Genomic DNA, 25,250 nt, shown 5'->3' with positions numbered 1-25,250 from the left:
TTAACTATCTCTAGGCTAGCCACAAACCAAAGGATTGGAATGGACAAAGCATTTTAGAGGTAACTAAAACAACTTATCATCTGCAGCACTATATGGCAATTGATAATGAAGAAATAGAAAATGTGGGGGTTGGCAGAACACCAGAGAAGTGTGAAGAAGCATGACGCATAGCTGATTGCTTTGGGTCACTTCACGAGTGTTCTGCCAATCACTAAGTGCTTTATAACGGCATACAGCACAACAACCAAGTTTTTTATTTCTTTTAATAAATACAAATTACAAAAACCGTTATTTTAGATAAGAATGAGGCAGCGGAAAGTGCGCATGCAATGTGCTCTCATAAAGCACGCGCTCACAACCAATCAGAACGCGACATTCATAACAGTTATTTTATAATAACAATCAATGCATTTTTATTTTCATTTTAGATTTTAATTGACGATTTTGGAGCCGATCCTACTGCCCGTGTTGGGAAAATTAAGAAAGGAGAGAAAGTAAGCATGTAACTGATAAGGTATTTAATATCCTTCCCTTCCCTCATTTTAGGAATACGGTGGCTTAAATGGAATCAAGGGTGGCATAAGTCGGTCACCTCTCCCCCCTCTGGCAGGGTCTTGGTTTTGATTACTAGTGAGTGAGTAGAATTGTTAGGTATCTCCCTTGATTCCTTCCTCTTTAAAACCTAATAATTTTTAATATTGCAATTTGATCTGTGAGTTAGCCGTGCCCTGACTTTGAACAGCTCAGAGGTTGTTTCAGGGTTTGATCTGTGAGTTAGCTGTGCCCCGACTTTGAACAGCTCAGAGGTTGTTTCAGGGTTCGATTTGTGAGTTACAGCTGTGCACTGACTTTGAACAGCCCAGAGGTTGTTTCAGGGTTTGATCTGCAAGTTAGCTGTGCCCTGACTTAGATCAGCCCAGAGGTTGTTTCAGGGTTTGATCTGTGAGTTAGCCATGCCCTGACTTTGATCAGCTCAGAGGTTGTTTCAGGGTTTGATCTGTGAGTTAGCCATGTCGTGACTTAGATCAGCCCAGAGGTTGTTTCAGGGTTTGATCTGTGAGTTAGCTGTGCCCTGACTTAGATCAGCCCAGAGGTTGTTCCAGGGTTTGATCTGTGAGTTAGCCGTGCCCTGACTTTGATCAGCTCAGAGGTTGTTTCAGGGTTTGATCAGTGAGTTAGCCATGTCGTGACTTAGATCAGCTCAGAGGTTGTTCCAGGGTTTGATCTGTGAGTTAGCTGTGCCCTGACTTAGATCAGCTCAGAGGTTGTTCCAGGGTTTGATCTGTGAGTTAGCTGTGCCCTGACTTTGATCAGCTCAGAGGTTGTTTCAGGGTTTGATCTGTTAGTTAGCCATGCCCTGACTTTGATCAGCTCAGAGGTTGTTTCAGGGATTGATCAGTGAGTTAGCCATGTCGTGACTTAGATCAGCCCAGAGGTTGTTTCAGGGTTTGATCTGTGAGTTAGCTGTGCCCTGACTTAGATCAGCCAAGAGGTTGTTCCAGGGTTTGATCTGTGAGTTAGCTGTGCCCTGACTTAGATCAGCTCAGAGGTTGTTCCAGGGTTTGATCTGTGAGTTAGCTGTGCCCTGACTTAGATCAGCTCAGAGGTTGTTCCAGGGTTTGATCTGAGTTACAGCTGTGCCTTGACTTTGAACAGCTCAGAGGTAATGTTTCAGAGTTCGATCTGTGAGTGAGTGCAGCAAGCAAAGCAAGAAGATTCCTGTCAATCTTAATTGATCTGACACAATCGTTTTTTAAATAATTTCTCTAACTCTAATGATGGTAATGATGATAATGATGATGAAAGTGTTGACAATGATGATGAAAGTGATGGTGATGATGAAAGTGTTGATTATAATGATCGTAAGGTTAACAATGTTTATAATAATAAATGTAGGTTCAAAGAAGATCTCCAGAAACATTGAGCTTGAGAGTCAACAGGAAAAAGGATGAGAAGGAGGAAGACGATGAGTATGGAGTCACAGGTAACAACATTTTGGCATCACAATATTAATAAATCTTTGCATTACAATACATATCTTTAGAGGAAAACACACTCACTTGCAACAGTTTCACTTCACTCATTTCTTTTCTTTGGTTTTCCCCCTTGTGCAAAACCAAACATCCTAAATTCCAATTTTATCTGTGGCTGTGAGTTAACCTATACTTAGATCAATCCAAAGTTTGTTTGAGTGATTGAGAACACAAAAAAAAACTGAGGCTTTTTCCCTTTAGGATTAAATGTTCTCCTGTTTTTTAACAGTTGAACATGAGAAGACACATGAATATGGATACGACTCAAACAAATAATCTTATTCTCAAGAGAATGACATGTGGTCTGAAATTATACCCAATTCAAGGAGGTCTATTGAAAAGTTATGTATATCCACTAATGAATAATGTAAGCTTTTATTATTATTTTTTATTATTAGGAAAGTTCTCTTGCCTCCATTTTCTTACTCTCCATTATGACCATGAAAAGAAAGATGAAAAGAATGAACTTTTAGATCTACTTTTTGAAAAGCTCCCTAGCAGCAGTGACATCATCAACTCACGTGATCGTCATGGCCGAACTCCTCTACACCTGGCTATCAACTGGCACAGACCTTACTCAATTGAGCCTCTGGTAAGTATCTAGGCCTGGATTACATCATGTAAAATGACTTATACAGTCAACTCTCGTTACAGCGGACACCCTTGGGACCGTCACTTCATGTCCGTAATAGCGAGCGTCCAAAATAGCGAAAATTATCTAAATTAAAATTATTATTATTATTATTATTATTGTTATTATTATTATTATTATTACTCTATTATTATTATTGTTGTTGTTGTTGTTAAAAACTAAGTTGTGTCACACTGGTTCACCCCAAGAATTTGTTGTCATATTTTATCTCTAGTGAATAATTGTTTTAATCTTGCATAGGTTAAAAGAGGTGCCGATGTGAACCTACTCTCTGAAGATGAACGAGATCTCTTTGCCACTCCTCTTATCATGGCATGCAGGTAAGGTAGGCTTGAATGTTCTCTCAAACTATGAGTAACATCATCACTAACCAATTTGAACTCCTTTTCTAGACCAAGCTTACAGTATGATGAAGCACTCTGTCTTCTACAAATGAGGGCAGATCCTAACTTGGTTGACAAGGATGGTCGTAGTGCTCTTTCTCATGCAGTTGCTAATGACCCAGGTATGTTTTTTTTTTTGTTTATACCCTTTGAGCCCTTAAACATTACACAGAGCACAGGTTGCGTAGCGATGAGAGCGCTCACCTCTCACCAACCAACCGGTTGGAGTTCCCTGGGCTCGGTGTCAAATGTGAGTAGAGTTGTTTGTTGGTTCTCTCCTGCTTTTCGAGTGTTTTTCTCCAGGTTCTCCAATCTTTCTTTCTCTTCAAAAATTAACTTCCAAATTCCAATTGGAATTTCATGGGATGAAGAGCCACTGTATTTGTATTTTTATTGCATTTTTACCGGTTTCTTTGCTTGATCGACAGACAGTTCTGGAGAACGTTTGAGGTTAGCAAAGACTCTTCTAGAAGCAGGAGCACAAGTCAACTCCATAGACAATAAAGGTCGTTCCATTCTTCATTATACGGTTAATAAAACAACTGGAGGTTTTGAGACTCTGACAGAGCTGGAAGATTTGTTGTTGAAGTATGGAGCTAATACTGCTGCAAGAGACTTTAGCGGGAGGATTCCACTGCACTATGCTTTCGTCAAAATTGGGAGGTAAGATATATTTATAACGTCTACCAGCGTAATCCAGCCGAAATGAGGATGTAAAGAGGTTAAATAAATGAATGGATAAATGTATGAAATATGTTTTATGTTGATCACGCTGGTTCTCTCGAACCCGCACTATGTATGAATGAATGAATGAACGATTGAGTGAATGATGGAACGAACGAATGAAAAAAGCTGAAATGAGGATGGAAGAAGACAAATAAATGAATGAATAAATGGATGAAATATGTTTTATGTTGATCACGCTGGAAGTAATAATTGCTCATTCTCTCGAACCGCTATGTATGAATGAATGAACGAACGAACAAAAAAAATGAGCAAACGAATAAATGAATGAATATATGAACGAAAGATTGAATGAATGAACGATATAAACGACAATTTACTGTTTCAGGGAAAAAGATTGGGTGAATCAATAGTTGAACAAATGTATGAACAAACAAAAAAAGAACGAAGAAATGAACGAAAGAATGAAAATATTTTCGTATTTTGATTGTAGACACACCGACTCTAGTCTATCAGATCCAGTGTCCATCACAAGTCTACTGGTTGAAGCTATGGCAGAGCAAGACCAGGACGTGATAGCACTACTTAACCATGCTGATAAATATGGACAGACACCTTTACACAGGGCAGCTATTAGAGGTTCTACTCTGTGTGTGCTAAATCTGTTGAAGGTATGTTATTACCATCATCAACACCAGTACTGCTATCACTATCGTGTTCGTCATTGTAGTCATCATCATCATTACCATCATCAACACCAGTAATGCTATCACTATCGTGTTCGTCATTGTAGTCATCATCATCATTACCATCATCAACACCAGTAATGCTATCACTATCGTGTTCGTCGCCGTAGTCATCATCATCATTACCATCATCAACACCAGTAATGCTATCACTATTGTGTTCGTCATTGTAGTCATCATCATCATTACCATCATCAACACCAGTAATGCTATCACTATCGTGTTCGTCGCCGTAGTCATCATCATCATTACCATCATCAACACCAGTAATGCTATCACTATCGTGTTCGTCATTGTAGTCATCATCATCATTACCATCATCAACACCAGTAATGCTATCACTATCGTGTTCGTCATTGTAGTCATCATCATCATTACCATCATCAACACCAGTAATGCTATCACTATCGTGTTCGTCATTGTAGTCATCATCATCATTACCATCATCAACACCAGTACTGCTATCACTATCGTGTTCGTCATTGTAGTCATCATCATCATTACCATCATCAACACCAGTAATGCTATCACTATCGTGTTCGTCATTGTAGTCATCATCATCATTACCATCATCAACACCAGTAATGCTATCACTATCGTGTTCGTCGCCGTAGTCATCATCATCATTACCATCATCAACACCAGTAATGCTATCACTATCGTGTTCGTCATTGTAGTCATCATCATCATTACCATCATCAACACCAGTAATGCTATCACTATCGTGTTCGTCATTGTAGTCATCATCATCATTACCATCATCAACACCAGTAATGCTATCATTATCGTGTTCGTCATTGTAGTCATCATCATCATTACCATCATCAACACCAGTAATGCTATCACTATCGTGTTCGTCATTGTAGTCATCATCATCATTACCATCATCAACACCAGTAATGCTATCACTATCGTGTTCGTCATTGTAGTCATCATCATCATTACCATCATCAACACCAGTAATGCTATCATTATCGTGTTCGTCATCGTAGTCATCATCATCATTACCATCATCAACACCAGTAATGCTATCATTATCGTGTTCGTCATTGTAGTCATCATCATCATTACCATCATCAACACCAGTAATGCTATCACTATTGTGTTCGTCATTGTAGTCATCATCATCATTACCATCATCAACACCAGTACTGCTATCGCTATCGTGTTCGTCATTGTAGTCATCATCATCATTACCATCATCAACACCAGTAATGCTATCACTATCGTGTTCGTCATTGTAGTCATCATCATCATTACCATCATCAACACCAGTAATGCTATCACTATCGTGTTCGTCATTGTAGTCATCATCATCATTACCATCATCAACACCAGTAATGCTATCATTATCGTGTTCGTCATCGTAGTCATCATCATCATTACCATCATCAACACCAGTAATGCTATCATTATCGTGTTCGTCGCCGTAGTCATCATCATCATTACCATCACCAGTAATGCTATCACTATCGTGTTCTTCATCACAGGCATCCCAGACCTCCTATATATCCTATATTTCCTATAATTTGTATAGGATCCTATAAAGAGCCTATATTTAAAGAAAACCTCCTATATTTCCTATAAATAGGACGACTGCTGATTGATACATTTATGTTTTACACTGTTTAGCATATTTGGCGAAGGAAATAAAATGGCCCCCTTTTTTTATTATTTTCGTTCTGTTTTTTTTGTTGTTTTTTTTAAATGCTTTTTTAGTTCTGCAAATCATTGCCTGTGCACCCTCCCAATCCCTGATTACGCCACCGAAAAGCTATCTTGGCTCCTATAAACTGCATATATTTTTGGGAAAAAATCCTATATTTTCCTATATTTAGAACTTGCACAGCCTATATTTCCTATCAAATTTGTCTAAAAAGTGTCTGGGATGCCTGTCATCATCATCACTATCATCACCATCAAAACCAGTAATGCTATCACTATCGTGTTCATCGTCGTAGTCATCATCATCACCATCGACACTAGTAATGCTATCACTATCAATAATCACTACTACCACCATCATTGCTATCATAATTACAATTATCAACATTATCAATACCATGATCATCACCATCACTATCACTATCATCACCATCATCATTGTCAACATATCCTCATCATCGTCTTCTTCATCACATTATCATCATCACCTTCATCACCATCATCATGATTATCATCATCATCAATCATCATCACCATTACTCTCGCCATCATTCATTAACTTATCATCAGCTTCGATCTCATTAACAGAAAGGAGCTCGTCTAGACGTACAAGACAACAATGGCAACACTCCCTTATCACTAGCTATACGAGAGAACCATAACAGGTGTGATTTGAATTTATTTGTCAGTAAGGGACAAGGTCAAAACAATAGCCCTGAAATAGGGACCCCGATTTTATTGATTTAGTAGAGATTAACCGTAAATACACCCCTCCCCTCAGAGACATGTTGAACAATTAGGGACCCCATTTTATTGATTTAGTAGTGGGTAACCATAAATACACCTCCCTCCACTCCCCTCAGAGACATGTTGAACAATTAGGGACCCCATTTTATTGATTTAGTAGTGGATAACCGTTAATACGCCCCCTCCACTCCCCTCAGAGACCTGTTGAAATGCTCGACATTGGGTTTCCTTTAAATACATATTTCCGTCTTATGTTTTTACAGCTGTGCAATGGCTTTAATGCAAATGAACGCCCCTCCAGACTGCACAGTCATCACCCCAGTGACACCTCAACAGATTGAAGACTACAAAAAAGAGTAAGTTGATATTACACATATTTCCTTTATTGGGTACCCTTTGGTCTGGGTAGTAATGGGGAAGTTAAACTTACGTCATGTCTCGAGATGGTTTCGAGAGCCCAGCTCTCATGTCAGATTTTTGCGGGTTTATTTGTTTGTTTGTTTTTGTTTTGTTTTGTTTTTGTTGAGGACTAAACACATCTGCACATCAAGGCACAACTGCAGGGGTTTCGTTAAGGGCCGGAGATTGAAAAATTCACCGGTATTTACATTGAGCAACATTCTCCGGCTTATAAACTACTATTTATAGCTTAGTAATTTGTAAGCTGTTCACTTAGGCTATCTTGCTAGTTCATGACCTTCTCCTATCATTTCAACAGGGATCGCGGAGCATATTGAAAAGTGTTTGTGTGTGTGTGTGTGGGGGGGGGGGGGGAGTGGCTGGCATTTGAAAATTAAGCATATTGAAAAAAGGAAAAATAGATAGTGTTTGACTTAAGCAAAAAGTGGAGGGCTACAGCCCCCCAGCCCCCCCCCCCCCCCCCCCCCCCCTTCCCCCGGCTCTGCGGTCCCTGTTCAAAATTTAAAAAAAAACCTGAATCATGATTTGATTTAACGAGAAAATAAGGCATTTTACTACTGCGCAATCATGAGTTATTTAGTGGTTATTACTTATCTAACAATAACAGGAAGGAACGCGCAAGGTGGATCTGGAAAGAGTTGTCCAATGTCAAAGCTCCCCAGCCAGTAATAAGATCAGCATTCCAGGCTGTGGTTGAACAAGACTGGCAAGGCGTGGCATACCTGATGCTTGAAGTAGCAGGACTTGACTTTATCGTTGCTTTAAGGGTATGTTAGGTGTGAATTCAAGAAAAACAAAGACCATGTGTAGTAGACTGTGTAGAGCAGATTTGGCAGATTTTAACATCGCACGGCACGGCACGGTCACAGTATGGAATTTACGGACCAATCAGATTGCTCAAATATGGCACCGTCATGATACAACGTCACATTTGTACCGCGAGTTCTTTCATTTTTACAGCCATATGAAATTCATGGGGGCATAGGTGGCGTGCACAGATACGGCACTGTCTCCTACCGCTGGGTAGCTCATGCCTGGGGTCGCAGGTTCAATTCTTGACTGGACCGCATATGTGAGTTGAGTTTGTTTGACGTGTTGTTCTTCCCCTAACGCGAGAGTTTTCTCCGGGTTCTCCGGAATGATGCTTGTCAAATACAAGTCACGCAAAAATCTGCTTTACAAGGCTACTGCTTCTTTATGATAATTTACGTCAGCTTTTTGCTATCTTTATTAAATATATATCTTTCTGCTTTCCATGAATTTCCAGGCAGTTCTTGGCGCCCGTAAAGTGGACCTTGCTTGGACGCTACTGAGAAAACAAAAGAAAGACGTTTTTGTTCAAGGGGTTGATGATAAAGGAAGGAACATACTTCATTTATTGGCCCTGCATACTACGGGAAACGAAAACAATGATGTAGTCGAAAAGGTCAGATCCTGATAGACGTCATGTCCAACATTTATTAAATCTTTCCATAAAGCTTTCAACTTATATATAGCCTTTTGAGAAGGCTGTTTGAAGCTTTGGCATTGGCTTCTGAAAGTCGTCATTCTGTTTTTCTGTCTGACAGATCGCCGTACACCTTCTTCAAAGAGGCGTTTCTCCGTCATCCCTGGACAAAGAAGGCGCCATTCCTTTACATTATGCTGCTTGTAATGGCAATGGAAACCTCTGCCAATTACTCTTACGTATGTAGAATTAACAGATCAAAAACAGTTTTCCGTGTTTGATACTCTGATCAAAACACGCGGGATGTTGGGAGAACACGAGAGGAGCGTCCAGCTTCTCGAGTGTTCTCCTAACATCCCAAGTGTTTTGATCAGAGTATCAAACACAGAAAACTGTTTTTGATTTGTTTTATAAAATAACAAACGCGCGAAAAGATCGAAAAAAAGCAAAGTCTAAGTATATTCTTGCTACGTGCCGTCTTATTCAAACTGACCAATGAGCGCGCGCGATAGATTAAAAATGACGATAGCGTGTTTTGATACTCTCATCAAACATGGTTTTCGACCAATCATAGCGCGCGTAGTATCCCAATTATTATCGTGGATCATAAAACATTTAATAGATCTGCACTACAGAAAAAAAAGTGTTTGATGTTATCAAATTCTTCGTAAAAATTCCACAATTCGGCAAAAATTCATATACATTTAAAAAACTTTTTATGTGAGATTTTCAAGAAAGGAATACCATATACCCCCAAGGTATCCCATGATTCAGTGCTACGAGTAGAATTGTTCAGATAAAGATTTTTAGAAGTGCCTTATAAGTCACTTGACACATACCCTGTTTGATTCACTTCAATAGCCACCACATTTTACCACAGGAAACCCATAAGCAACTTTCAGATATTCTCTCCCTCTCTATTAACCTTTCCTTTACTATCATTCTTTACAGGATATAATCCATCTACCATCAACACAGTACATCCGTCTGGCATGACTCCTCTAGCATGTTCCTTTGACTGTACCAATTCAAGTTACAATTTTAAGTAAGGATCATAAAAAAATATAAACATTGCTGGGTTTCACTCAGCTGGTTAGAGTCTTTGCATTTAATTATCTGCTCCAAATGGTGGTAAAACACTAACTGCCATGTGCTGTCAGACAGAAAGAATTCTACTAAAAAAATTCAGCTGATGAACATTTCGCGCAAGACCAGATTAATGACGTCTAGTGAAAATTTACAAAATTGCTTGATTTTCTTGAAGTTCCCTTCCTCCACCCACCTCCTACAGGAAGCCCAACTTTGTTCTTAATCCAACAATTTTCCTTCACGCTTCAGAGAGATATTCATCAGTGCTAAACCCAAGACCTTAGATGTATGCTATAAAGTTGGTGGACTGGATGACTTAAAGCAAGACACCACGACACCTCTTATCGAGGCCTGTTTTGGAAACGATAAAAATCTTGTTGTTTTGTTGCTGCAGAGCGGAGCAAGTGTGAACTTTGCGAAGGTAGATTTCAATTTTTGCTCATCTTCTATCACAACTCCTTTCTTGGCTGCTTTTCTTTCTTCTCTCAGTCAACCCTCTTTCTTGGCCTCTCTATTTAGGCTTTAAATGCGGGAGTTTAAAGTTTTCATAGATCGCTCTAATTCTAGACCTTTGTGGAGTTGGCGGACATGTTGTAGGATAAAGATGCAATGTTTTTGCATGACAAGACACTTGAATTCCCCAAAAGAAAAACAACCTATTGTTTTGCTCCACATGCTGTCATGAAACCAATCTTGTTGAATGCCACTATGGCGCCATGTCTTTTTTTTTTCAATCTTTTGATAATCATTTCTATGCTAACTGCCCATTTGTAAACCGCCACCCGGTTAGCTCAGTTGGTAAGAGCGTCGGTCTGTTGTGCGGGAGGTCGTGGTTCAAGCCTCGGCCGGACCAACACTCATTTGTAATTACATCTACAAATGGTTAGACCTTCAAGTCTTCTCGGACAAGGACCCTGTCTCCCAACCCTTCCTAACCAACAGTAAAAGGGGGACATAAAAGAACCTTTTGAATTATTCGTATAAGAGTAGGGGATTGTCTCCCGGTTCAACAGCCTATCCCAATCTGGAGGCATTAATATTAACTTACTAACTAACACTCATGATTGTAAGCTGCACGGCTGCTACTAGCGTAAGGTCCTCCACTGGTCACTTGCGAAGCGCATTGAGACCATGTAAAATGCGCTATATAAGAAATCCCGTTATTATTATTGTTGCCAGGCTAACGGAAGAACACCGCTGATGGAAGTAGTGCGGGCTAACATGGAGGACATGGCCAAACTGCTTCTCTATGGAACAAAAGATAGAGCCCAGTGGAAGGGTAACAAGACTAAAGTCAACATGGCTGCTACTGATAATGAGGGCAAAACTGTTATTCATCATTGTATACAGAGCAGAGAGGTGAGTTCTGGGGCCCCTGTGGTGAACCCCAGCTGGGGAGGTAATTTACCTTGAAGAATAGACTGGTAACAATAATGTAGCGCATAGCATTGTGGGATTAAATTTGAGGTCGCGAGGTGGCGGAACTCTTTGATCTCATTCCAAAATTCAGCATCTTAAAATCTTTGAACTTCTGAAAAGTGAATCTATATAGACCTTTTTGTATTGTAAAATATCGCTATTGTCATTGATTATAGACTCATTTACTCAGGGTAGCCACATTTCAGTGTCAAAAAATATTCATTAATATCATCGGTAAAGTAAAGAATGCAAAACGCAAACAATATATGAGACTTTGAAATTCCATGGACCTTCACTGGAACACACGATATTGTACGCAAATTCAAGGCTAACCTTGAGCAACAGAGAATTTAAAACTAGAGTATTAAAATTGACAATTTGAATGCGTGACGAATGATGAATAGCTTAGGTGACACTCAATGCGTGACAGCCAATGCGTGACAGTCAATGCGTGACAGTCAATGCGTGACAGTCAATGCGTGACAGTCAATGCGTCAATTACTGCGATTTGTATTTTATTTTCTTATTTTCAGTACGGTTCCCACGAGAATGTTACAATGCTCTTGCTTTTGGCCACGTTTGGTGCACCCCTTGAAGTTCCTGACATTGCTGGCAAGACTCCTTTACAATACGCCATGCAGCAACGGTCTGGAAAAATGAGAGAAGCTCTTGCTGACCTAATTGAAGACAAAAGCGAATTACAGGTATATATACTAATAATTACGCCAATTAAACAACTAGTCTGAGAAAAAAATCTCATAATCAAAAGTAAACAATCGGATAAACGGTCTACTCTAGTAACCACGACATAAATAAAACATTTTTGCTGTTGTTGCTCATGGTCAGGACGGCGAAGAAACCATGGACATCGACCAAGAATTGGGTTTCCAATTTGACTCCACCCTAAACGCATACTGGGAAGGCCCAGAACCTGACGTCGACGCTGACTCAGAAGCCATGTTAACTCAGGCCAGGGATCTTGATGAAGTTCTTGATAACGAAGATGATACTAAAAGTAAACCTCCTCCAGTTGATGATCAGGCCAATGTTGAGAACGGGTAAGTAAGATGGGAGGGGTCTTGTGCACGTGTGTGTGAGGTGGTGGGGGATAATCTTGTGTGCATGAGATTGCCAGCCAAGGCACATTTTCATTGCCATTCAAATCCTTAGAAAATATAAATCTTAATTTTAATGCTAATAATAGACCTCTTTAGCTTATACGTAATGTTTTCCCATTTTAGACCACATGTCATTCTCGTGAGAATAAGATTCTTTGTTTGAGTCATATCCATATTCATGTGTCTTCTCATGTACAACCGTTAAACAAAGATATGATACTCTAGGGAATGACACGTGGTCTTGAGAATACGATTCTTTGTTTGAGTCGTATCCATATTCATGTGTCTTCTCTTATGCAAACGTTAAATAAAGAAATCATACTCTAGGAAGTGTTAGTCTGAAAGGGGGTTGGGACACGCGACCTGTTAGTGCATGATGGTCAAATATAACGATTCGTTGTCATGGTAATTTTCTTTCAGGGAGGTCTACATTGACCCTAACACAGGGATCCCATACGATATTCTTATGACCAAGGTGGACGTCAAGTACGGAATGTATGGACTTAACAACTTCTACAAAATGCAGGTATGGCAATAAATGTTGATATAATCTCTCCAGTCTTGTTCCAAATGTTTTCATTGTGATCGTGTTGTGTTAGTAGTATAACGAGGTTTTACGGCAACCGTGTTGTAGTTCGAGAACAATGCAACTTTTTTGCATAACGAGATTTGATTTCCCAGAGGAGAAAATATTTATGTTTTGCCAAACAACATGTTCGCCGTATGAGTAGATTTTATTAAGTCCTCTACCTTAGATTCAAGTGTTTTTCTCCGAGTTTTCCGGTTTTCTTCCCTTCGCAAAGTCTAACACACCAAATTCCGATTCGATCTGAGAGTTAGCGAGTGCCCTGACAATGATCAGCCCAAAAGTCTTTTCGGGGATCAAAATCAAAATCCAAGGATACCTTCGAATTCCCCCACCATGACAATAGCTAATATACGAGATTGATGATATTAATGCTTTTATTTTTACCGGTTTTCCAGGTCGTACACCACAAGGGCAAAGACCTGTGGGTTCTGTTAAATCGATGGGGTCGCATCGGTAGCTTTGGACAACATCAAAGAACCCCCTTCAGAAACCCAGCCGATGCCACTCTTGAATTCCGAAGGATTTTCCGCAGCAAGACTGGAAACAACTGGGAAGATAAAGAAAAGTAATTTCCATGTTTCACTTTAGCTTCATTTTCCACTGTTCGTTGCTGTAGACCATTTTAGTCTAGCTTCGATACTCGCATCCTTTGTTTATCATGCTTTATATGGTATTGTTCAAGTTAGACCACAATGCATTCTCTTCAGTTAACATAATAATTGTGGTCTAACTTGGGTTTAACTACACACATATTAAGTTCATCACGTCTTATTTGTACTCGAGCTAGACCAAAATGCACCCTGCATGGTGAGTCATTATTCTTGGATCACTCTCATACGGCCCACTGAAAAACTTGGCGACCACATTCGACCACACCTGCTTTTATGCCAAACCAATGGCTTTACTAATTTTCTAATTCTGTGTATCTACTTTTCTTGGTTATTCAGTTTTGAAAAAAAGCCCAAGAAATATGCTCTGGTGTCACCAGAAAGAAACCCAGAGTTTAAGCACAAGAAGGCACACGAGATACTCAAGCCGTTTGACTTGGAGAAATGCCCACCCTCTCGACTCCCAAAACAGCTACAAGAGCTCATGAAACAAATGGTACGTACAGAGACGTAAAGGGGGAGATTTGGATCCTAGCCGTACTAGTGTAGCTGTAGGGTATCGGAGCCATAACTACAAAACCAATTCTTATGGGAAACCATTACAATGTCACGGGCATGTCGTACCGTGTACATGCTGTAAGACAGTACCGTACGTTTCCCACTCATACGAACACCACTCCCAGCAGAAACCCCGACTTCTTTAAACCTCGTGTTTCCTTACTTTTCCAATATTGAACTTTATAGAGATATATATCTTTTACTTTACGTATCAATTGCTTTCATGGTTGAATATGATTTTCGTATCTATGCTTGTACATTTCCATATTGATCTCACTGCGCATGTCTGTTCCAGTTTTTACCTTTTGATTTCACTACGCATGTCTATTCCAGGGTTGTTGTTGCTGGTTTTTTTTTTTCGATTTTCTTATCCTATTATTGAATGTTTAAAAAATACTGCTGTCAAAGTGACCTAAAGAATTTGAAAATAAGACCTCGATTATTGATTATTTGCCACAAGTTTACATGATGATTCTATGCGACTAATTATTCAAAACGCATCCCACATGAAAACGAGGGACCATGGGAGGTAGGTCATCAGTGAGACAAGCGTCGTACGAGGTATGCTGGTCATAGCAAGGGGTTAATCATCTACGGTCTACGGGCCGACTAACCTCTCCCTTAGGCTTCGGCCGAGCTTCCTGATCAGTCTGTAAATCCAGGGATAGCGGTGTCGGGGCCGAAATCTCCGGCGTAGCCGTAAATGCTTCGCGCTGCCATACGACGGTTCAGCACTCGATGTCTGGAAGTATGGTCCTAAATGAATCAATCAATGAGAATAGTCTGACAGCACATGGTGGTCAGTGTTTGATTGGTTTGGTTCTTTTTCCAGACTGATGTCGAGTTCCTGAATAAGTTCCTTAGAAATTTGAAGCTGAGAGATCTCTTAATCGACATTAACTACATGCCGTTTGGACGCTTGTCGACTGACACCATTAACAAGGCTCGTGAAATTTTACTCAGCATCAAGTAAGTAATTGCTTGGGTTGTCTCGCGAGCAGATTTCTTCTGACCCTGTTTGTGATTGGACGGTACAGATGCACCGTGCCGGTTCGCCTAGCCAACGGCGGTGTCGTATGACTGTGAAAAAGTCGGTGCCTTATGCGTGTCTTGCCGCGAACGTGATGTTTTCTAGAATTTTGATTGGCGGATGTTTTTCTCGTGCAATGACTGGTCTGGCAGTGTGACCTTGACGTTACCAAGTCCACGCCGTGTTCATGCCGTGTTCCGGGTATTCGATTGGATGTATAGTAAATTGTCATGCAATGTGATTGGCCTGGCGTATCCCTTGCCGTGCGACGACCGTGTTCGTGCCGTGAGCTTTTCACAGTCATACGAAAACTCACTGCTCTAATAGATTCTTGATCTAGCGCACCGCGGAAATGTTTTAGTATAGTAGCACATAGTATTCAAATAGTTTCTTGGAGTATCTTTATTTTTACACTTCAAATACATTTTCTTTTTCTTCTCAGGAAAATAGTAAGTGGAATCGATATGGAAAAACTGAAAGCCGAGGAGCATAAATTTGAACAGGTAAAAACACGCAACTCTTTCCTTCAGGTCTCTGGATGCTATAGTTGTTACTTCATAGTGATAGATGTTTGTCCTATTTCCTCCCTCTCTTCCTCTCTTCCTCTCTTCCTTCCTCTCTAGATCCCTCTCTCCTTCCATCTCTATCCCCCACCCCCCACCCCACGTACTCTGTTTTTCTCACGTGATGAAAATTTAATTATTCCAAGCTACGTGTACCCCTAAATATTTTCCTTTCATTCAGTAGCCATTTTTGTATTCTACAGGGCCCGGTTGTACGAAGGGTGAATAGCGCTATCCGACGGATAAATCTAATGGATTACAGCATCGACTTATCCACTGGATAAGGATTTTTCCGCCGGATAGCGCTATTATCCCTTCGTACAACCGGGCCCAGGATAGTAAATCTTAGACTAAGGTCAAACGTCGAATTTCACTTGAGCCGAACCTAATGACATCAAATAAGACCGCCATGTTATCCATTGTTTCAATTAGGTTCGGCTCATGTGTAGTTCGACGTTTGACCTGAGCCTTAGCTATTATAACTACATATTACCAACTTTTTCTCCTTCAACTCTTGTTTTCATAACCATTTCATTGCGTTCCAGATTGCAGACCTTAGTAATTCATACTTCATGTTGATCCCCATGGCCAACTACGCCTACGAGAGCATCTCTCCACTGAATGAAGTCAGAGATATCGACGCTCACCTGAATGCTATCGAGATCCTTACTGAATTGGCGTACACTAGCAAGCTGTTGTTGGCTGCTCAATATCGAGCCAAAGGTAAAGACAGTCTTCATTCTTTTATCTGATATTTCATCCTGGAATAGCGCTTATAGCCATCCTTGGGAACCCAGGGTAAAATTCTGTCGCTCGTTACTTTACCCCTGGGTTCCCAAGGAGGATTTATAGCAATAGAGACTCTCAAATCTGACGTAGTGGTAGTGCACTCACCTCTCATCTCTGGGGTCTGGGTTTTGGTTTGTGGACTCAACGTCACACGTGAGTAGAGTTTATTAGGTCTTTCCCTTGATTCTATAGGCTTTTTTCGGGTTCTGCAGTTTTCCTCCCTCCGCAAAACCTAAAACGCTGAATTCCAATTTTTATCAGTGAGTTAGCCCTGCTTTGCAATTGATCATGAGTTTTATCAGCCTAGAGATTATTTTAGGTTCCGATCAGTGAGTTAGCCGTGCCCTGACTTAGGTCAGCCCTAAGGTTGCTTCAAGGTTCGATCAGTGAGTTTGCCGTGCCCTGACTTAGGTCAGCCCTAAGGTTGCTTCAGGGTTCAATCAGTGAGTTTGCCGTGCCCTGACTCGTATCAGCCTAGAACTTGTTTTAGGTTTCGATAAACTTCGTGCTTGGTGTTTTCACGGAAAGAGGGAATTCATTAATTCTCGCAATTGCGCGCTACCCCCCCCCCCCCCTCCTCCCCTCCAAACTGTGTATTCGCTCTTATTTTCTCAGCTCATAAATCAACCTTAGTTACTACTACAGCATTCAGCTGATGTGCCAGAAAACTAGTTTTTGTTATCGTATTTAATGCCCCTATTTTGAAATAGATTCTGATTTAATCTTCTAGAAATCAACCCTCTGGACTACTGCTATCGAGCCTTGGGAGCCCACGTGGAGCTAATGGACTGTGAATCTGATGAATGTCAACAAATCTTGAAGTACATCCACAACTCCAAGGGTACGGTTTTTTACATTCATCATTTGTCTAAATGTGATAGTATTAATTCTGGTAGAGTAATTTTATTTAAACCGCGAAAGAAAAATTACTATTTAGTTAGTACTAGTTCATAAAAAAGGAAAAACAATAGGTTTAGAGTCTACTACTAAATATTATGCGTACTATTGTGCGTACTATTACTCGGCATCAGATGTGAGTAGATTTTGTTAGGTCTCGCCCGCCCCCCGGTCAGCCCAGAGGTCGTTTCAGGGTTCAATCTGTGAGTTAGCCGTGCGCTGACTTTGATCAGCCCAGAGGTTGTTTCAGGGTTCAATCTGTGAGTTAGCCGTGCGCTGACTTTGATCAGCCCAGAGGTTGTTTCAGGGTTCAATCTGTGAGTTAGCCGTGCGCTGACTTTGTTCAGCCCAGAGGTTGTTTCAGGGTTCAATCTGTGAGTTAGCCGTGCCCTGACTTTGATCAGCCCAGAGGTTGTTTCAGGGTTCAATCTGTGAGTTAGCCGTGCCCTGACTTTGACCAGCCCAGAGGTTGTACCAGAAAGATGGATATAGTGGTGGAATGATTTTTTTTACTCTCCTCGATGTTACTCAATAACGATTTCATTTTCACACCAGCAACTGGCAGAAGCCACTTTAAGTTCGATGTACAATCCATATACCGCATCTCTCGACCCGGAGAGAATCAGCTCATGACGTCATGTGGTGTACCGTCCAATCATCGACTACTATGGCATGGAACCAAGACTGCTAACCTGATTGGGATCCTTAAACAGGGACTACGAATTGCACCTCCAGAGGCACCCACCACAGGATGGTCCCTTGGCAAGGTAAGCAAATCTACTTTTTAATTTTTTTTGTTCTCTCAATAGACTTCTTTACATCGGGCGCAATGTTTTCAAAATAAATACCCACGTGTCATTCTCTTGAATAGGATTCTTTGTTTAAGTTGTATCCATATTCATTTGTTTTTGCATTCACAACCATTGAACTAAAGAAATGCTAATCTAGATAGGGAGTGACACGTGGTCCGAAATAGGAGAAAATTACTGTGTTTGAGCTGTATCCATATCCATGTGTCTTCTCATGCGCATCCGTTAAATTGAAAGAAATGATACTCAAGGGAATAATACGTGGTCTGTAATGGGAAAACATTTCACCTAAGATTAAAGGTCCATTTTCTCTGTGCTTCTTTCGTCTGGGACAACTGGGTTTCCTGTTTCATTTCATTATACTTTGTGCATATTTCTTTCTTTGCAGGGTATTTATTTCTCAGACAGCTTAGAAAAGTCTCTCAGTTACTCTGACCTTAATGATTATCGTGGAAACAACACTGGCTTTGTTCTGCTATCTGAAGTAAGTAAATCACATAAGAGAAATGTGCTTATTGTGTCACATGCTTAAATAGCTGTCGCTAATTACTCAGTCAAATTGCCAATGTCCTGTATGAATGAGTTATCTACAGATGTTTTGACTTTTTTTATTTTTTCAATTTTCATTTTATCTCAGTTTTTGAATCATTTTTCTTCAGGTCGCTTTGGGTAGTCAGTACGAATATCAACCCGGCTCCTACGATCCAACCAAGGGTCTCTCAACAGGTTACAACAGTATGTGGCTCACCACCAAAAAAATTCCCCATCCTTCCCACGATGTGACCACGCCCTACGGTGCTGTCATTCCCTCGGGTCCCCACATCGATAACATCCCGCTGATAGAGAAGTATAAACAAAAGAAAAAGCCCTTGCAAAGTGGTTGGTACTCTCACAATGAATACGTGGTGTATAGTGAGGCGCAGGTTCAGCAGAGATACATTGTCTGTTTAAAAAAATAAACTGAGAAGATAGGAGATTGAACCAATAAGCATGCACACAAAAAAACACAACTATCAATTACGATGCTTGGAGTTTGGAAGCCATTTCTATGCATGTCTTAAATACATTTCGTTACTAAAAAAACATTGGGAAAATTGCAGTCAAATGGCTTTCCAGTTGGACCAATTAGAAAACGTAACGAAAAAAACCCCAACTAATTAGGGTGCTTGAATCTAGAATCCATTTCCGTGTATTCTTTAGTCAAAAAAACGTGGGGGAATTGGCAGTCAAATGGCTTTTTAGATGGACCAATAAGTAAGCATTTACAAAGACACAAACCAATCACAGTGCTCGAATCTGATAGCCATTTCAGTGTCATCCGTACATTTCCTTACTCTAAAAGTAGGAAACGTAGGGAAAAAGTGACAGTCGATTGGGTTACATGTTGAAGAAGCACGAAAAAAGGCCCACCAATCGCAGTGCTTGAATCTGGAAGCCATTTCAGTGTTATCAGAACCTTTCCTTACTCAGTAACTAAGAAACTGTACACTATGATACTATTCAGTTATTTCAAGAAATCTTTATTTTTTCTTACTTTACTTCCTTCACACGCTTCCCTGCTTGGCAGGTTCCCTTATTCTCTTTTTGCTACGAGAAGGAAACCTCTGCCAAGAACGGTTATCACTTTGCACCCTGGGTTGATATTTGCTCACTTCATAATGAATATTAAACTATAGACATACCAAGCAACAGAATTTGAGAAATTCTTAGAATAATATTATAAAAATCGATCATCAATTTCCTAGAAATTTAAAAATTAGGTCCAAAATTTAAGAAATTTTAAGGCGTTGAAAAAATTCGTAAAACTTGATTATTCTAGATCATTAGTAATAATGAATAAGTGAATAAATTTAAATAAATAAAAATATTAGTTTCGTTTTCTATGGTAACGCAGGGTTCTGAAGAAAACCCAGAGATATTTTCACTGAATTAGTATCGTACTTGAATAGAATTCGTTATCAATAGGTTTATATTATTAGATTTAAATTTATTAGGTTGCCATATGCATTAATTGTAATAAGGAGTGAGAGACAAGCACTCTAAAAACCAGTCAAAACTTAAAGATGCAGTCAGCTAATTTTTGTTCATAGAGGCTTTGCAGCATCAAGTGATGAAAGGAGGCAGGAACAATTGAATCTGGTCTAATCTGATTTAAATGAGAAAGAATTCAGTTTCCCAGGAGAAAAAGATGCTATTGTTGTGCCTCCTGTCATGGCTGCCATCACGTGATGGTGCAAAGGCTGTATAGTCTAGCACAGTAATTATAGTTTTAAATAGTCTGTAATAATCAGGAGTGTTTTATCTGGTTCAAAACCACCATAAGCATGGCCGGAGAGTTTTTTTATATTCATCGTGGCTAGAAATACAGAAATCTCTCGATTCATACACAGTATTCATATCTTATATATACCATGTCGTGGAAATAGAAAAATAAAATAGCTGTTAGTACAGTTAGTCTGGTGCTTGTGTGAAAAAAATAAAACAGAACTCCACTGGCAATAATTGGTTTAATCTTTTATTTTTGCATCTGCAGATACTTTCAGGGCTCGTGAGTAATGTTTTCGTTAAAAATTCCTTTTTGATTAACTGTTCTTATAAAGTATTTACATGCATTCTAATAGCGGAGCGGATTTCGTATGAGTGAGGAAACCTAAACTTTGAAATTGGATGAATGGGAAGCCATTTCGATGCTAAGGTATGCCACATGGAACAAATGCTCTGGTACAGGACTGTATTTTTACATATACGAATACCACTCCACCACATTTACATCTAAGTCGTTTAGGATACACCAAAAATACTGACAAGATAGGGAATACATTTTTTTCCAGGGTGAGATTGTTAGATTTGCACAGATTAAAACAAGGGCGACTTTTTAAGGCGACGAGTAAAATATATGAAAAATATTATTTAAAAGATTTGCAATATGTCCATGTTATTTTCTAAAAACAAATAAGATATAGTTCTCCATAAAATGCTTCGTCGTTTTCTGGAATATTCTAGGATAGCTCGACATGTCCTTGAGGGACAGCAGTATTCAGTGAAGCCATCATGTACGACTCTGTGGAATTCTCTGGCCTAACGAATACAAAGTTACATCATTCCACTCGGCCCGGCTTGCGAGAAGTTGACGAGGAATCGACTAGCGTCCTGTTGACTTGGAATATTCTGAGTATCTGTCAACCCTGCTTGAGATACGACACCAACCCACTGGAAAAAAAAAGTGGAAGCTAAACTGTTAATTAAAGCACTTTCATTGGATGGACGGTGTTCGCGCGTACTCTAATTGGTTCAAAGAATGTTACCGTAACCGTGCCGTATGCCGTCCCGTTTCACAGTCACACAAAACCGGGAAAGAGAAGGAATGGCGATCTTAATGAAAGCCGAAGATTAAGTAATTATCCCATACCTTTTAGATGAAAATCTTTGACCTACCCTTTGTCATGAGTAAAAATTCAAGTAATCCTCACAAGTCCATTCTTTCCTAGCCTATTCTTTTGAAAGTCTTCGAATTTATAAGTGCCCCCCTTGATTCTCATACCTCAAATAAATTTTACAACGGTACTTGATAAATTTTACCTCCGTTAACGAGTGTTCTTGCAGCTTTCGAGCCTGCATATGGTCTGCAAATAGATAAAAATTCGGATAAATATGCCAGCCGTACAATGTGTTCTTGAAGAATAACCGTATAAAAACTTTATAAAAGAAGGAACAAATGTTGATTACTTACTTTCTATAAGTTGTTTCGTTATATTGTGATGTCGATGGAAACTTTCTCTTGCTTGTACAGGATCGCCTAACATATTATATAGATCTGAAAAATAAAAATAAAATATAGTCATGATCTGGCATAAGAAATACCAATTTGATATTCATATATTTATTTATAAAATAACTGTTGACTATAGCATTCTGATTGGTTGGGAGCGCGTGCTTTATGAGAGCGCACAGCACGCACGCGCCCTTTGCATTTTATAAATGAAATAAAAAACTTGCTTGCTGTGCTGTGTGGAGTTATAAAGCACTTGGGATGGGCAAAACACTCGAGAAGTGTCGAGAAGCTTCACGCTTATAGCACGTCGTGCTTCTCCTAATACTTCTCTCGTGTTCTGCCAATCCCCGCGTGCTTTATAACTGCACACAGCACGCGCGCGCAATTCTGTAAAGGTATTTTCTATACATATTGGTGAAATTGGACGAAAAAACCTTTATTAAATAATTGTAGTAACTTTATTTTGTTTATAGAAGGCAATGGGTTTATTATTATTATTGTTTTTATTATTATAATTATTATTACTGGGCATTATTATTACATTTATTTTCCCGCCAAAATATACCATTTTCCCGCTCAAACCGACGCGTGTGCGCAATCGCTATCTCTGTTCTCTCTCTTTCTTTAGTTTGTTGAACAACGAAATTCTTTTCAAAACTCTGTTTATGTTTACCTTGAAATATTACAATGATATAGAAAACGTTGATATTTTACCTCTTAAAAGACTTGCAGCCCATAGCTGGACGTAATTATCGGGAATTTTGGCAGAAAGTTGCATCGCTGGCAAAACCATATGAAGTGCTTCCTAAAAACGAAGCATGAAACGTTAGAGATATATGAAACTACAGCAATATTGATTCAAGATTTCTTCGATATTTCTGGGTTAAGTTGAAAAATATAGTACTCAATAGCTAGTTAAACCTTTTATTTAGCATTTGTTTGGGTAATTTTGAGACAAACCTGAGGGTTTCCTGATGCTAAAAACGTGTGTCCGAGAAGAACAAGAGAACACGCCGTCAATCTGTTGAGGTCTTCTGTGTTTGCGATCTTTAAAGTTTCTCTAAGGTACTTTCTGTACAAAAGATTAGAAAACAAAGAATAGTAAAACCACTTATATTGACTTTACTCGGCCTATGAATCATAGTCTAATACTAACATATTAGTAGACACCAATTTTTATTGACTTTGTTTGAAATCTTTTGTTTTACTTTGACTGTTATTTCATTAGCCAAGTAAAATTGATCTATAAATATTGTAACTTAGAACACAAAAAGGTAAGAAAAAGTTGGAAATGAAAGATAAAAGAAAAGAAAATTTTAAAGTAAACTTGCAAATTTATAAGGGTGAATAAAGGTAAAAAAAAGATTTACTTTGCATCTTGGATTCTGCTTTCGAAGAAGGCTCTCAGACCACATGCGTAATAGTAGCCTGCTTGTAAGTTGTGAGAACTGGAATATACAAACACATTCAGATGCATTCATAGAATATCTTAACGTACAGAAATGATTACGTTGTTTTTTTGGTAGTAGGTTAAAGTAGGGTGATTAGGTACTATATATATATTAACGTGTTGTTGTGGAAGTTGGGTGTATTGAGGTGTGGTAAGGGTGAGGTGTGATATGGTGCTACGAGCATGATGTGATAAATGGTAGTCTATGTTTGTACTCTTACGTTATTGGTAGATTTGATGGGTGTATTCTCTGATGGACAGTTGCCAACTAAAAAAAGAGAAGAAAAAAAAAATAGTATCAGCTACGTATGAAATACAGAAATTGAAACAAAATGTAATACTCAGCTCTAAAAAATAATCTCACCTCGTGTTTTTTACTTTCTCCTGCACGTACGTAAATAATCGTTAGATTTAAACCAATGAACGTTGCTAGTTCCGGTCTGGGACATAGCTGAAATAAACAGAAAGATTGGCGTAAATAGCCTTAGCATAACGACCTAACGCTGTGCCAGTCTTGTGGTTGAAGTTAACTGTACCTTTAATGCCATGTTGAACTGTGCGCTGGCTTGTTCCATTAGATTCATTGACATCGCATACAAACCCTAGAAATGAAAATATCCTTTTATTTCAGCCTGGAAGTTGTTTCAGGGCTCACTGAAGGTACGAATATTGATGAGAAACGTCAAGTGTTCCCTCCCCCCCCCCCCCCCCCCCCCCCGAAAAAATTATCAAAAACCGCCCCAAAACAATTTCAAGTTTAAATACAAAAAATGTTTAATTAAAAAAAAAACGCAAAAATAATATGGACTATTGAACCCCTACTTGCATGTGTTGCACGCGCATATGCACAAACATGAAACACGTTACTTATGTTTGATTACGTTCAAACATGCGCAAATATACCACTTGCTTAGTCGCCACTACTAGTTGCCACTAGTAGATGTACAGCACCAGAATGTGAAGATTTGAACCAAGTCTCATAATAAGGTATATTTTACAAAATCTTGAAAAGATAGATAGCGAATAGATGTTTGTTTCTTTCATGAATGCCAAATTTCAGTACAACATGTAAACCGAACCTAGTTAACAATCGACTAACTAAAGCTACTGTACACCAGGGGAGCTAAAAGAGAATGCACTACAATAAATGGGTCCTGGAAAGTGCGAGAGTTTAAATTGAGTTGCAATTAGTTTTGTTGATCCCAAAATGTTTGCGTTTTAATTCGTTTCATTGACTGTGTGTAGCGTTCGCAATAGAAACTAGCCTAACAGAAATTACTAATGCAGCTCAAGTTTGAAGAACAATTAATTTCATTCACCATGAAAGTAAAAATTAAATATATTTTTGTCCTACAAATTCACCTGCTTTGGGAATATACTGCAAGATGTTTCAGGAAAAAACAATGAACTTCCAATTCTCATGAGTAAAATTTTTTTCTTGATTTTTAAATTGAGCTGCATTGGAAATATACTGAGCTATATACTGCATGATGTCTACAATGTATAGTTAGTAGTATATTGGTGCACTTACTAATAAAGTGTGGAGGACTGGCTTGTGTGAAGCTATCAGTTTGGGATCATGCTGTAGACTCTGATATATCATTGATATCTGCAAATATATATGAGTGAGTCCAAATGAAGATAAATGAAACAGTAATGTCAAGAAAGTAAGTCTTAGAAGTAAAAACATAATCTGTAACAACTGCAGATTTGCATTTAAATTATCCAAATATTGATCCTTGCATAGGGAAGAGAATCAATGGAATTAGAATAAACTTTTAG

The 25,250-nt window shown here is 39.1% G+C and overlaps 2 protein-coding genes across 4 annotated transcripts in view; one reads left to right on the top strand and one right to left on the bottom strand.

The window, feature by feature from the left end:
* Window positions 1-20,748, top strand: part of LOC116301314 (poly [ADP-ribose] polymerase tankyrase) — a 35,093-nt gene extending 14,345 nt beyond the window's left edge. The window contains exons 22-49 of the mRNA XM_089038224.1: window positions 15-59; window positions 429-494; window positions 1,897-1,984; window positions 2,432-2,625; window positions 2,926-3,005; window positions 3,078-3,190; window positions 3,497-3,731; window positions 4,246-4,423; window positions 6,752-6,828; window positions 7,174-7,266; window positions 7,938-8,097; window positions 8,598-8,756; window positions 8,899-9,016; window positions 9,729-9,822; window positions 10,116-10,287; window positions 11,046-11,225; window positions 11,819-11,989; window positions 12,132-12,343; window positions 12,824-12,929; window positions 13,388-13,557; window positions 13,940-14,096; window positions 14,991-15,127; window positions 15,631-15,691; window positions 16,297-16,474; window positions 17,271-17,381; window positions 17,993-18,204; window positions 18,635-18,730; window positions 18,906-20,748. Of these exons, the coding sequence (XP_088894350.1) occupies window positions 15-59; window positions 429-494; window positions 1,897-1,984; window positions 2,432-2,625; window positions 2,926-3,005; window positions 3,078-3,190; window positions 3,497-3,731; window positions 4,246-4,423; window positions 6,752-6,828; window positions 7,174-7,266; window positions 7,938-8,097; window positions 8,598-8,756; window positions 8,899-9,016; window positions 9,729-9,822; window positions 10,116-10,287; window positions 11,046-11,225; window positions 11,819-11,989; window positions 12,132-12,343; window positions 12,824-12,929; window positions 13,388-13,557; window positions 13,940-14,096; window positions 14,991-15,127; window positions 15,631-15,691; window positions 16,297-16,474; window positions 17,271-17,381; window positions 17,993-18,204; window positions 18,635-18,730; window positions 18,906-19,205 (3,963 nt within the window). The 3' untranslated portion in view covers window positions 19,206-20,748. The remainder of the gene's footprint in view (window positions 1-14; window positions 60-428; window positions 495-1,896; window positions 1,985-2,431; window positions 2,626-2,925; window positions 3,006-3,077; window positions 3,191-3,496; window positions 3,732-4,245; window positions 4,424-6,751; window positions 6,829-7,173; window positions 7,267-7,937; window positions 8,098-8,597; window positions 8,757-8,898; window positions 9,017-9,728; window positions 9,823-10,115; window positions 10,288-11,045; window positions 11,226-11,818; window positions 11,990-12,131; window positions 12,344-12,823; window positions 12,930-13,387; window positions 13,558-13,939; window positions 14,097-14,990; window positions 15,128-15,630; window positions 15,692-16,296; window positions 16,475-17,270; window positions 17,382-17,992; window positions 18,205-18,634; window positions 18,731-18,905) is intronic.
* LOC116301315 (MAU2 chromatid cohesion factor homolog) overlaps window positions 20,744-25,250 on the bottom strand; it is a 26,705-nt gene continuing 22,198 nt past the window's right edge. For all 3 annotated transcript variants that reach the window (XM_089038225.1, XM_031710353.2, XM_089038226.1), the window contains 10 exons: window positions 25,000-25,077; window positions 24,005-24,070; window positions 23,833-23,919; window positions 23,690-23,736; window positions 23,389-23,466; window positions 22,979-23,090; window positions 22,733-22,823; window positions 21,977-22,060; window positions 21,826-21,869; window positions 20,744-21,456 (listed from right to left, as the gene is read on the bottom strand). In XM_089038225.1, coding sequence (XP_088894351.1) covers window positions 21,340-21,456; window positions 21,826-21,869; window positions 21,977-22,060; window positions 22,733-22,823; window positions 22,979-23,090; window positions 23,389-23,466; window positions 23,690-23,736; window positions 23,833-23,919; window positions 24,005-24,070; window positions 25,000-25,077 — 804 coding nt within the window. In that variant the 3' untranslated portion in view covers window positions 20,744-21,339. The remainder of the gene's footprint in view (window positions 21,457-21,825; window positions 21,870-21,976; window positions 22,061-22,732; window positions 22,824-22,978; window positions 23,091-23,388; window positions 23,467-23,689; window positions 23,737-23,832; window positions 23,920-24,004; window positions 24,071-24,999; window positions 25,078-25,250) is intronic.

This window comes from Actinia tenebrosa, unplaced genomic scaffold, assembly GCF_029948245.1.
Source record: "Actinia tenebrosa isolate PJP-AT-01 unplaced genomic scaffold, QUT_ActTen_1.0 PGA_scaffold5__44_contigs__length_20552954, whole genome shotgun sequence".
Taxonomy (NCBI): Eukaryota; Metazoa; Cnidaria; class Anthozoa; order Actiniaria; family Actiniidae; genus Actinia; species Actinia tenebrosa.
The sequence above is the reverse complement of the archived record's forward strand: the minus strand, read 5'-3'. Positions and strand labels throughout refer to the sequence as shown.